Source organism: Chiloscyllium plagiosum, chromosome 7, assembly GCF_004010195.1.
Source record: "Chiloscyllium plagiosum isolate BGI_BamShark_2017 chromosome 7, ASM401019v2, whole genome shotgun sequence".
NCBI classification, from domain to species: Eukaryota; Metazoa; Chordata; class Chondrichthyes; order Orectolobiformes; family Hemiscylliidae; genus Chiloscyllium; species Chiloscyllium plagiosum.
This window is the reverse complement of record NC_057716.1, coordinates 33,375,444-33,389,638: the sequence shown is the minus strand read 5'-3', so window position 1 is coordinate 33,389,638 and position 14,195 is coordinate 33,375,444. Positions and strand designations below refer to the sequence as shown.

The 14,195-nt window shown below is 40.4% G+C and overlaps 1 protein-coding gene across 3 annotated transcripts in view; it reads right to left on the bottom strand.

The window, feature by feature from the left end:
* The window catches only part of fam117bb (family with sequence similarity 117 member Bb), a 233,574-nt gene that overhangs the window by 32,420 nt on the left and 186,959 nt on the right, over positions 1-14,195 (bottom strand). For all 3 annotated transcript variants that reach the window (XM_043693381.1, XM_043693382.1, XM_043693380.1), the window contains one exon: positions 426-648. In XM_043693381.1, coding sequence (XP_043549316.1) covers positions 426-648 — 223 coding nt within the window. The remainder of the gene's footprint in view (positions 1-425; positions 649-14,195) is intronic.

Sequence of the window (14,195 nt, the reverse complement as noted above, 5' to 3'; positions counted from 1 at the left end):
TCCAAACAAAACAGACATAACTCCTCTAATTTATCCTCATAAGCCATGTTCCACATCTCTGGAACTATTCTCTTTGCTGACGATCAAGGGAAGACTAATTGTATAGTAATAAGTCGGGCTGGGTTTGTTCTGCTTTTTGCAGAAAGGTCCTGTTTGACCAATTTGTAACATTGCCAGATGATGACAGCATTGTAGCTGTAGGGAACAGTTTGGGTAGTAACATGTCTACTTCTACAGCATAAGTCTTGTTGGAGATCTGCCATAATAAATCCTAATGAAGACCAATACAAACAGACTGCTTTCAAGATAGAATGAGAAAAAAAAATGTAAGTTGTTGATGCAAGTCTAATATAATCCAGCACTTTTAAACATTAAAAAAAATGCTGATTAGGAGAATTAACAGCCTAACTGTGTTCTCACAATACCTTTCTCTCGGCTATCCGTAAGCAGGTCCTCAGTATAGCATGGGCTCTCTCCACTGCCTTCGTTGGCTATGGTGAGGAATGTTGGTGAAACGGACTGCGATCGGCTGCTGCTGGTACTGCTCCGGTCCATTCCTGATGGGGTCTGAGTGTCAATACTGCGGGTGCTACTGCTTCGCTGCTGTACTGGAAAGGGAGCACGATGACCATCTGGAGTATCTTGTGGCTAACACAAAATCAAAGTGCAAGAGTTAACACCAATTACTTTAATTACACAATAATAGCTCCAACATTCTATTTTCCAGTTTGAAATTCCTACATTACAACAGTGGCTACATTTCGGAATGTCACCGGCTGCTATGAGTTGGTCTGAGATTGCAAAGTGCAAGTTCTTACTCAACAGCTTTGTTCAAGTCAGTTCAGGATCTGGATGGATGAGAAGTGAACAAAGGAATAGAAACTGGGTTCAAATACACAAACAAGGAAGGATTAACTTAGGAATTAAATATTGCAGAATTGGTTCACTCAGGCATGTACTTGAGTAAAAAGCAGTTGAACAACCAAATATGCAAATCTCTTGGCCTCTGGGTACGAAAATTAAAACAGGAGTTGATAAAAGGTAAGCAGCTGAATCACAAAAAAAAATTATGAGTTTCTTAGGTCATAAATTAGATATTTTTTTAAAATTAACATATCGGGCAAGTATTTTGAGGTGAGGTAATAGCCTTGTGGTTTTATAGCTAAACTGTAATCCAGAGACCCAAGTAACATTCTGGGATCCCAGGTTCAAATCCCACCATGGCAGATGGTAGGATGATCACAAAAGCATTGTCGGAAAAATCCATCTAGTTCACTCATGTCCATAGGAAGGCAATCTGCCATCTTTTAATGTAGGAAACTGTTGGTCTGGTCTACATATAGCTCCAGAACCACAGCAATGTGGGTGAATCTATGATTCTTAACTGTCCTTTGAGCAATTAGGAATGAATAACATTTGCTGACCTAGCCAGTAATGCCCATATCTGATGAATGAATACAAATTACCATTAACTCAGCCACAAAGATCACTGCTAGCAGAATCACATAGACCAAGAACTTTTGACTTGCAAGCATTAGATTAGATTTAGATTAGATTCCCTACAGTGCGGGAACAGGCCCTTCAGCCCAATAAGTCCACAATGACCCTCCGAAGAAAACCCACCCAGACCCATTCCCCTACCCAATATTTACCCCTGACGTGGCAATTTAGCATGGCCAATTCATCCGACATGCACATCTTTTGGATTGTGGGAGGAAACCGGAGCACCCGGAGGAAACCCACGCAGACATGAGGAGAATGTGCAAACTTCACACAGACAGTCGCCCAAAGTGGGAATCGAACCCAAGTCCCTGATGCTGTGAGGCAGCAGTGCTAACCACTGAGCCACCATGCTGCCCATTATGAGGGAACAAGCCGGAAAATGGAGTTAAGACCACATCATGTCAGCCATAATCTTTTTTACTGGCAGACCAGGCCTGAGGAGCTGTATAGTCTGCCCAGATTTTAAGTTGGTTCAATCCTAGCATGGAAAATGTATTAGATAAAGCCTTGAAGTTAGAAAAATACCTCAAATCTTCATCAGACAGAAATGAACAATGAATCCAAACACCTTTGGATACTACGACAATTAAAATTTGAGTCAAAAATACCAGTCTTAAGGAAGATCGACAGCAGAGGGATTCTGGAGTGTTTCTAAGCATCAGGCCTAGAGCTTTGAAGGGATGCAACAAATGGTGGCATAGATGAGTGTGGTATGTAGATGCGAAAGAAGCCAGAGTTGGATAAACATATACAAGGGTTTGTAACAATCTTTTTGACTGATTATACTTAATGAGAAGTGCCTTGGAATATTGTGTGTGGGATTACTGCTAAGGCAAGAACTATTTAAAAATCTTTGTCAATAACTTGGATGGATGACTAGACTGAATTTATGGTTGTTAAATTTGCAATCACACCAAGGTAACTGAGAAAGTAAGCTGTCAAGACAAAGTAGAAAGTTTGTAAAGGGATATGGATAGGTTAAATGAATGGACAACAGTTTTGTATGCAGAGTATAGCGGGGGGGAAATTGGACAGGCAAGGAATGGCATGAACAATACAAAAACAAAATATTATTTCAATACAGAAAGCTTGCTGGTAGAGGAATGTGGATGTACAGGACTCATAATACATTCATCTGCAAGTTCAGCAAATGATTACAAAGACAAAATGGAATATTGTTCATTGCAAGGGGGAATGGAATATAATACTGGGAAAGCTTTAATGCAGCTTTTCAGCGTCTTGGTCAGTCCTCACCTGGTGTACAATGTACTGCTTTGATCTCCTTTAGTGAGAAAACAATATAATTAGTAACTGTTAGTACAGAACTCAAGTTATAGATGTTACCATGGAGAATTCACTAGCTAGATGATGAATGGCAGTAAATTGCCAAGTTTTGTTTAAATTTAAACTCGGCACATTGATCACGGCATTGCTCTAAGAAATGAACCAGAAAGATTGTCACCTGCTTGCACACACACACATTCAGCTGGCTTCAACTCAAAGTAATTTCTGCCTGAAAAGAACCATGTCCTGCTCCTGTAAGTACATTACCAGCAATGAAATATGTAGGGAATTATAGCATGTGAGATTGAGGGTCATAAACTGCTGTGACTGAAGTATGAAGAGAGACTGAATCACTTTGGACCATATTCACACTAGTTTTTTTAATGAGAGAGTATCTTAGAAACCTGTAAAATTCTAACAGGACTAGATAGGATAAATTCAGGAAGGATATTTCCAGTGATTGGGGAGTACAGAACCAGGGGTAATAAGGATATGGTGCATACCATTTAAGACTGAGATGAAGAGAAATGTCTTCAGCCAGAGTGGTGAGCCTGTGGAATTCTCTGTCATAGAAAGTGGTTGCGGACAAAACATGTTTTCAAGAAAAAGAGTTACATATAGTTCTTAGGGTTAAAGGTACCAAACAGTATTGGGAGAAAGTGGGAACAGGGTACTGAGTTGAATAATCAGCCATGATAAAATTGAATAAGGCCATAAGCTCAAAGGCTGAATGGCCAACCTGCCACTCCCATTTTCTGTGCTAGCCACAGGACACATTCTTAGAATAACAGACAGACCATTTACGACTGAGAAAATGAGGAATTTCTTCACAGAGGATGGTGAATCTTTGGAATTCTCTATCCCAGATGGCTGTTGAAGATCAGTCACTGATTACGTTCAAGACAGAGGTCAACAGATTTCTGAATTCTAATGACATGAAAAGACATAGGGGAGAGCATTGGGAAAAGTTCCCTAGGGATATAATCGGCTATCATCTGTTTGGACTACAGAGCAGGGTCCATAGACAAAATGGGCTACTCCTGTTATTTCCAATATTCCATGACTTTCAGAAGAAAGCAAACCCAAACCAAAAACAAGCACTCCAAAAGGATGCACCTTAGCAAAGCTGCACCTGACGACATTCAGGATGACAGGCGTGGAAGGGATTAACATGTTTCTACGAATCAATGTTCGCAGAAATAGGTTTACAATTAATGGACAATATCAAAGAGACTACATTAAAATGTGTTGTGTTGGATCAATTCATGAGAGACTACTAAACTTCAGTACAAAAAAAAGTGATTGGAATTCCTTAAAATCTTGAGATATAGGGGCAAGATTAGGCCACTCAGTCCATCGAGTGTGCTTTGCCATTTGACCAAGGCTGATATGCTTCTCAACCCCAATCTTCCTTTGATATTCTTACTAATCGAGAACCAGTCTTTAATTCACTCAATGACTTGGCCTCCACAGCCTTCTACAGCAACAAGTTCCACAGATTCATCACTTTCTAGCTGAAGAAATTCCTCCTCGTCTCAGTTTTCAGTGTCATCCTTTCAATTTCAGGCCGTGCCCTCAGGTCCTAGTCTCTCCTACCAGTGGGAGCATCTCCTTCTTCATATTCACTCTATCTAGGCCTCTGTGTTCTGTAAGCTTCAATTAGTTACATTTCAATGAAATTTCACTTTGAACTCTGTTAGATGTTATGTTAATAAAGACCTGAAACACATTTACATGTGCAAAGAGCTTGAATAAAATCAATGCATGTAGCTAAATGACTCTCACTACGTCTGTGGTGAGTCAGCTATTTCTATTTAACAATTTATCTTGCAAAACTCAGCACCTTCAGGATGGAGGGAAATAGGAAAAACAAAGGAGAAATAATGTTTTCCAAGCAACAATTTTGTGGATGTACACAAAAGGTGTCAACCAATTAATCCCACAGTAAAAATATCCAGAGTGTTTAAAAGAAGTCTGCTGGCCAGATCATTGTTTCAAAGAAGCCTGGTTTCTAAGGAAATATCCCTACATATTTCTCTGCTGAGAATATATTTCCAGGATCCTCTCCATGCCAGTAATGGCGAGTGAGCAGGATGCAAAATATTTCCCTTTTGCTTGGGAGTATCTAAAAGCTTCTCACAAAATGTTTTAAAATATTTATGGAAGTGCCAATTAAAAAAAGTAAATAAACCGAGTTGATTGCCTGAATTTTGGCCTATTGTTCAATCAACACTAAATAATTAAGCATGCATTTCCAACAAAATGCACTGCTATAATCACAAAATATTTTACTGAATTTATGCCTTGAGGAATGCAAGTGTGGACTAGAAGTGGTGGCGTAATTGTGATGGGTTAAGTGGCCTGCAGTCTCTAGGCAACTCTATTGTTCAATTACATGCCAGGGACCACTTTAGCAGCAAACTTATCATTTGCATGCTTTCTAAAAATAAAAAATAAAGACGATAACCATTTTCTTCTTTAATACATTCACAGTGGGACTGGAATTCATATAAATTCTACACAAAGTCAGTTCAGTAATACAACTGATAATATTTCAATATCTTCTAGGAACATTTAACAAGTCCAAACATGTGCAAGCTAGGTGGATTGGCCATGCTAAATTATGCATAGTGCCAAGAGATGTGTAGATTAGGGGCATAAGCAGGGTAACAGGGATAAGGTCGGGGGATAGGTCTGGATGGGATGATCTTCAGAGGGTCGGTGTGGCCTCGTTGGGCCAAATGGCCTGTTTCCACATTATAGAGTTTCTATGAAATTACAAGATACTGTAATTAGAAATGCAGAAATAATTAAAAATGTATAGCTGATATGACAAGCACCACTGAAAATTCCATTGTTATAGATCAATTGGTTGTTCAAATAATTGTTACCTCTGAAATCCTTTGTGCAATATGTTTGATGGGCTTCCTGTGTAACTAACTACAAATCAAGTGTTTTGGGACTCACTCATCCCAAAAGAATTGGCTAACATAAGGCACTGTATTTCACAAATTCTTCCCTGCCATTTCCTGAATCAATAAGGTCTTCCCTTCAGAAGCAAACTAATTTCTATGTATAAATATTGTCATATTTGTTATGCCATAGGGCATGGAATAACAGGAGAAAAAAAATCATCTCCGTTATTAATTTTTAAAAAACAATCTCAGATAGTCAAGGGTATGCACCACTGACCACACCCAATCACCAAAATGATTTACACAAGTCTCATTCTGGGCCACATTCTCTCCTCCTTGCCAACAGAAAATAACATTGAGATTCAAATAACAGGAACACCCGAAGAACAGAAACACAAGTAAAGCTGCTGGCTCAAGATCATACTAATGTTCTAAACTGGAACAAAATAAAGAGTGAAACTATGATTAAACTGAAAAACCATAGAAATCTCTTTGTCTTCATTCCTCACTGAGATGGAGAAGTTAATAACATCTGATAAGGCACTAACACTGCAGGCTTCAGTATACAGTTCAGGCTGAGCTTGTATCTTTGCCTCTTCTATGTCATAGAACATACTATTTGCACGTCGGCAGACAATTGTCAATACAGGATATTAATAACCTGGTTCATTTGGAAGACGCATGTTCTGCAGGCCTAATCTTGTATCTAGACACCCAAGAATTTGTTTTTTATTTTATGCCTGTTTTTATTTATTTAAGACAGGCATTCAGTGTCTATTCATAGCCTCCCTTGAGAAGGCAGTTGAGAATCTTATCAAACCATTTATGTCACATGGATAACATGCTGACATTGCACTGATAGTGGAGAAAGAGGACAATTAAGCCAGTGCCTGAGTTGTTGACTAAATTGACTGTTTTGCCCTGTAAGGCTGTCACTTTCTGAGTGTATGTCCAGCTGTCCTTATCCACACAAGCACAGACTATCCCACCACACTTCCGGTTTTGTGTCTTGTAGTTGCAATAAGCTTAGAAGTGTCAAGAGAGCAACTCTCCACAGCATATCCACCTGCTCCAGTATGACAGCATTCAGGGCTGGTCCGGTTTAGTTTCTGGTCAAAAGCAACCAAGGATTTGATGTGTAAGATCCATGTAATTACACATCAGAAGAGATCACCCACTCAACATTTCCAACTGAAAACCATTACATCGACTCAAGCCTGGTCTTTTACACAAGCTGAGCTTTGCCTTTATTAAGAGAAGTGATCCTTCCACAAAAGCTTTGATATAATCTTTGGCTTTGGGATCATATAATTCTGTCTATAGCTGCTGTTGTTTAGCACAGATGTTCTAGCTTGACTGGGCGGGCAGTCTAGGTCTGCAGTTGCTCCTTGCTTTCTTTTCTAAACACTTTGTTGAACCAGAGTTCACAGTCTAGTTTGATGCTAACAAATGATCGAGGAATATCCGAGACCATAAATTTATAGATTGCAGTAGGTGCAATTCTTTTGCCAATAGCCCACGCTGTCCCATGGCGATTAGTTTTGAGGTGCCAGATCTCAGATTTAGCATGGCTGTCCTGCCACACAACAGAATGGATGACATTCTAAGGTGGGACCTGATGGTCAACAACAGCTCTGCTAATGATGTTAATTGCAACTTGCAATGGTAGATTTGTCATTTGACAGCCATTCTAACTAGGTAATCACAAAGAATACTTGCTGCAGAGAATCCTCAATCAAGCAAAAACAGTCAACCCTCAATTTTGCAATGCATTCCTTCTGATATGGAATTACATCGATCTTTACAATTACATTACACAAAAAAAATTGCATAAGCTGTAAATAGTAGCTTTGTAACACTATGTTTCAGCTGTGAATTTCACTGGTTTCTGAATGGAGCATGCACATGTCAAGTAGGTTACTGTCGTGCTTCATCTTTGATCTGGAGGAAAATGATAAGCTTAAAAATTTCTTTCAGGTTCAATTCTTGTTCAGGACATACAAAGAGAACAAAGAACATAACAGCACAGAAACAGGCCCTTCGGTCCTCCAAGCCTGCACTGATCCATATCCTCTACCTAAATCTGTCGTCTAATTTTTAAGGATCTGCATCCCTCTGTTCCCTGCCCATTCATGTATCTTAAATGACGCTATTGTTCCCGCCCCTACCACCTCTGCTGGCAATGCATTCCAGGAACCCACCACCTTTTGCATAAAGAACTTTTCATGTATATCTCCACAAAACTTTTCCCCTCTCACTTTGCACTTGTGACCCCATGTAATTGATTCCCTAAACTTCACTAGTATTTTTTTCTCTCAAAAATGCTGATTCCATTTGAGGGGTACAGTTCCACTGGGGTCAGATTCTGTCTGCTATGCCCAAATGACTAATATTCATTAACAACATGTTTCAATGAGCTATTTAGCTGGAAAATAAACCACAGTTGAATCTGATCTAGGGTCAAAATCCATGTTCTTTCTGCTCACATTTTCTCAATAGCTACTTTTAACATTCTCACTAACTCATTTGAGGGGATGCTTTCACGTGGTGACAATACTTTGTTATTTGTGTTTTTCATATGAGACACATACTCTCAAATAGAATTTGGTTAATCAATAACCTCATTAAAATTTTAATTCCCTAGGCATCACAATATTTAAATTGATACAACACAACAGGTATAAGTTAGCACAAACTTTCTTCAATGTAACTAACTTCCATGCATGAAAAGCTATCACCTTAAACACACCTTCCACAGACCGGTGAAATCATAGCTACTGCACAGCCAACATAAAGCACACCACTGGACCATTGAAACCAGATAGTTACAATCTAATTCACCGCATTTTGGATCTCAATCTCAGATTTAAATTTAATAATTGTCAGAGTGTTCATTACAGTGGGTACAATACTGATGGCACACTTATGAATGAGTCCATCAGCTTCAAGTAAGGGGGAGAACCAACCTGTGATTGGAGGAATGGGTCCTCACCATTTCCATCCATTCAATTTACTCTTTGGTCACGAGTGTATTTTCGCAGTCATTTTGGGGACTTTCGGGACAATTTAACAGGTCTCCCCTGGGTATTTTGAGCATTGTCTGATCTTGACTTCACTTTATAGTCACATGCACAATTCAGTGAGATTACCCCACTTGAACAAATGCTGATTCATCAGAATTCACATCCCACTCAATATATGCGAAGGCAAGGGTGAAATGATATTCTTGCCTTGAATAGAAATCCAGAGATCCAGGTAATGCGCCAGGGACGAGGGTTCAAATCCCACTGTGAATCTGAATTCAATAAAAACTCTGGAATTATAGGTCCAATTATGAAATGAAATCATTTGACAATTGTGGTAAAAACCCACCTAGTTCACTAGTGTGCTCAGGATAGAAATCTGTCATCCTTATCGGACAATTGACTCCAGACCCACAACAATGTGAATGACTAAATTCCCCTCTGAAATTGCCTAACAAGTCACTCAATGTATCAAACATGTGAAAAAGTCTTCAAAAATGGAATAACAAATAAAACTGAAAAGACCGTGACAAACACAGCCCTCTCAACTTTGCAAAGTTTCCTTACCAATATCTGAGGACAAGTGCCAAAACTGGGAAGCTGTTTAGTCAAGCAACAGCCTGACAGTGTCACACTCATGGAATCATACCTTACAGATTACATAACAGGGTGTGTCAACTTTCTCTGCTCCAAAGAAAACAACCAGAGTTTATGAGCTCTTAGAAGATGCCCAATCCCAAGAAACATCCAGGTGAATCACCTCTGCAGAACAATCACATCCTTCCTTTAGTGTTGTGACCAGAACTGCACATAGTACTCCAGCTGTTGTCTAAGTTCTGTAAAGCTCCATCATACCTGTGTACTTACAATCTATGCCTTGATTGATAAAGACAAGAATTAAGGTTAGGATTCGGATTATCTAATCCTTCAGGTAAGCCTTATAAACACCCTATTAAACTGCCCTTTCACCTTTAGGGATTTACAGGCAAGCACCCAAAGATCCCTCTGTTCAGGTCATTTGGAAGTTTATGGAGTACTCCCTTGTCTTTTTACTTCTTCCAAAGTGCAAAACCTCATGCTTCAGGATTAAATTTCATCTGTCACTTATTTGCTCATCTGACCAAACTTTGTTTCATCTGTAAACATATTTAATTGCCCCCATCCCTAGTATTCTTATCTACATTGTTTATATATGTCATAAACAATAAAGCGACCCAGCACTTGTCCCCATGGTACACCACTGGATACCAGCCTCCAGATAGAAACAACCTTCTACCAACACCCTGTCTCCTGCCACAAAGCCAACTTTGGATTCAACTTGCCAAGTTAATTGAGACACCATGTGCTTCTTCATAAGTCTCCCACATGGGAACTGGTCAAAGGCCTCAATGAAATCCAGATAAAGTACATCACCTGCACCACCCTCACCTAACTACACTAACTAACGAAACTAATCATCAGTATAGTGACGGAAGTTGTCATCAACAGTGCTACTAAGCAGCACTTGCTTTGCAATAACCTGTTCATTGACATTTGTTTGAGTAATGCCAGGCACACTTAACTCACTTCATTACAGCATTAGTTTCAAAATGAAGAAAAGACCTGAATTCCAGAAGTAAGACTGACTATTGATATCATGACCACATCTGACCATGTGTGGCATCAGGAGCCTGTATCAAACCTACAGTAAATGGTATCGGGGGAATCTTCTCTGCTGGTTTTTGCCATTCTTGGCACAAAGCGAGATGGTTGTGACTGTTGAGGTCAACTTCAGAAAGAATCTCTATAGGAATTCCTCAAGTCACTGCCCTAGATCCAACCATGTTCAGCTGCTTCATAAATGACCTTCCCTTCATCATGAGGTCAGAAGTTGGGGACATTTGCATAGGAATGCACAATGTTCAGTATCATTCCTGATTCCTCAGATAGTCATAGAGTCCTACAGACACAGACCCTTTGGCCCAAACTGGTCCATGCTGACCAAAAGTCCATTCATGCTCACCCCATTTCCCGACACTTGGCCCAAATCATTTGAAACCGTTCCTATTCATGTATTTCTTCAAATGCCTTTTATATGTTGTTAATGTACCTGCTGAAAAATGTGTTCCTGGAAAAGCGCAGCAGGTCAGGCAGCATCCAAGGAGCAGGAGAATCGATGTTTCGGGCATGAGCCCTTCTTCAGGAATGTACCTGCCTCAACCACTTCCACTGGCAGCTCATTCCATATGCGTACCACCAACTGTGTAAAGACGTTGTTCCTCAGGTTCCCTTTTATTCTCTCCCCTCTCACCTTAAACTGTTGCCCTCTCGTCCTCATTTCCCCAACCTTGGGAAAAAGACTGAATGCATTCACCCTATCCATGCCTCTCATGATCTTATACACCTCTAGGAGGTCCTTCCTTAGTCTCCTATGCTCTAAAGAAAGAAGTCCTAGCTTAGATTAGATTACTTACAGTGTGGAAACAGGCCCTTCGGCCCAACAAGTCCACACCAATCCGCCGAAGGTAACCCACCCCCCTACCTTTACCGCTTCACCTAACACTACAGGCAATTCAGCATGGCCAATTCACCTAACCTGCACATTTTTGGACTGTCCAACCACTTGTCCAACCTCTCCCTATAACTCAGACTCTTGAGTCCTGGCAACATCCCTGTAAATTTCTTCTCAACTCTTTTCCAGTTTAATAACATCCTTCCTATAGCAAGATGACCAAAACTGAATACAATACTCCAAATGCAGCCTCTCCAAAGTCCTGTAGAACTGCAACATAATTTTCCAACTTCTATACTCAATGCCCTACTGATGAATGCCTGTGTGCCAGAAGCCTTCTTCACTGCCCTGTCTACCTGTGGCTCCACTTTTAGAGAACCTTCCATTAGAACTCCAAGGTCCCGCTGTTCCACTACATTCCTTAAGGCCCTAAAATCCATCATGAAATTCCTACCTTAATTTGACTTTCCAAAATGCAAAACTTCGCATTTATCTATATTAAACTCCATTTGCCATTTCTCAACCCACTTTCCCAGCTGATCAAGGTCCTGATAACCTTCCTCACTGTCCACGGTACTGCTTATTTTAGTGTCATCTGCAAACTTAATAATGCCTTGTACATTCTCATCCAAATCATTGATATAGGTAACGGAAAGCTATGGACATAGCACCGTCCCCTGAGACACTCTACAAGTCACCAACCTCCAATCGGACAAGTGTCCTTCCACTATTACACTCTGCTTCCTAACATCAAGTGAACTGTGTATCCAATTTGCAACTCGCCTTGGATTCCATGTGATCTAACCTTCCAGAGCAGCTTATCATGTAAGGCCTAACCAAAGGCCTTACTGAAAGCCATATAGATTATGCCTACCACCATGCCCATGTCAACCTTCCTGGTTACTTCAACGAACTCTAACAAATTTGTGAGGCATGATCTCCCATGCACAAAGCTATGCTGACTCCTCCTAATCTAACCCTGTCTTTCCAAATGCAGCCCATATCCAATTAAACCCTGACTTTCATAGTGAAGCAGCACAAATCCAAATACCTGGACAACATCCAGGGCTGAAACAAGGCATTATTAAGTTTGCAGATGACACTAAAATAAGCAGTACCGTGGACAGTGAGGAAGGTTATCAGAAATTGCAGCATACCTTGATCAGCTGGGAAAGTGGGTTGAGAAATGGCAAATGGAGTTTAATGTAGATAAATGCGAAGTTTTGTATTTTGGAAAGTCAAATTAAGGTAGGAATTTCATGATGGATTTTAGGGCCTTAAGGAATGTAGTGGAACAGCGGGACCTTGGAGTTCTAATGGAAGGTTCTCTAAAAGTGGAGCCACAGGTAGACAGGGCAGTGAAGAAGGCTTCTGGCACACAGGCATTCATCAGTAGGGCATTGAGTATAGAAGTTGGAAAATTATGTTGCAGTTCTACAGGACTTTGGAGAGGCTGCATTTGGGCTGAAAAACTGAAGTACAGGTAGTTACAAAACACACAACACCAGGTTACGAATTTATTTGAAAGCACTAGCTTTCAGAGCGCTCTCCTTCATCTTAAGGTGGCACGGTGGCTCAGTGGTTAACACTGCTACCTCACAGCACCAGGGACCCGGGTTCGAATCCTGTCTCGGGCAACTGTCTGTGTAGAGTTTGCACATTCTCCCAGTGTCTGCATGGGTTTCCTCCCACAGTCCAAAGATGTTCAGTCAGGTGAATTGGCCATGCTAAATTACCCATAGTGTTAGGTGTAGGGGAATGGGTCGCGGTGGGTTGCTCTTCGGAGGGTCGATGTGGACTTGTTAGGCCGAAGGGCCTGTTTCCACACTGTAGGGAATCTAATCTAATCAATAGGTGGTTGTGGACTATAAGATCGTAGGACACAGAATTTATAGCAAAAGATTACAGTGTGATGTAACTGAAATTATATATTGAAAAAGACCTGGATTGTTTGTTAAGTCTTTCATCTTTAGAATGGGCATGTTGGTTTCGGTTCTTTCATATGTAAATTCCAGAACTTTGTTAAAATTACATTCTTAAGTGAACTTTAACAACAGGTGCCACATTGGCCAACTGCCAATTTCAGTTACATCACACTGTAAACTTCTGCTCTAAATTCTGTGTCCTACGATCTTATACTCCACAACTACCTGATGAAGGAGCAGCGATCTGAAAACTAGTGCTTCCAAATTAACCTGAGTAATCCTTGATGGAGGACGGGAAAAATTTCTGGCTTAAGAGCTGCTCCTTTTTTTGAGGTACTTTAGGTGTTGGAGGTGATTTCCTTGAATTCCAGGAGCAGCAATTACTGTTTTATATGCTGTTGCATTGTTTTGGAACTTTGGAAAAAAAAAGTCAAAACAACAGCAGTTTAAAAGGGAGAAGAGCAGACAAAGGAAGCACATGGTGAGGACAGCACAGGAGAGTGAGAGTGAGAGTGAGAGTGAGAGTGAGAGTGAGAGTGAGAGTGAGAGTGAGAGTGAGAGTGAGAGTGAGAGTGAGAGTGAGAGAACCTGCACAGTTACCGCCTTTGCTGTTTGAATTTGTGTATCGCTGGACAGCGGAGTGCATCTGGGAAAATTAACAAACAGTGAAATTCACAACTAGTCTTGGAGGAACTGTTGGGCGAAGTTCACAGCACAGAATCAGATAAGTTAATTGGTGTTTTAAGTATGTCCAAGAGAAAGGCTGCAGTAGTGGGTACAGTGGATTCTTTCTTGATTATAAGTTTTTGGAGATAAGTCTCTTGATTAAACTTAAAATATAAGCCATAGCTATTAATTTAACATGGGGCAGTGTTTGTAGAGAATAAGATGGTGTTATTTTCTGGGTCTGTAGATTGTGAAGGAGCAAAAATGGCCTTTGCAGTGATATGTACTTCTTGTCAGATGTGGGAGTTTAAAGAGAGTTTAAGGGTTACTGCGGATTATATCTGCCATAAATGCTGTTGGATGCGAATCTTATCAGATCGAGTGGATC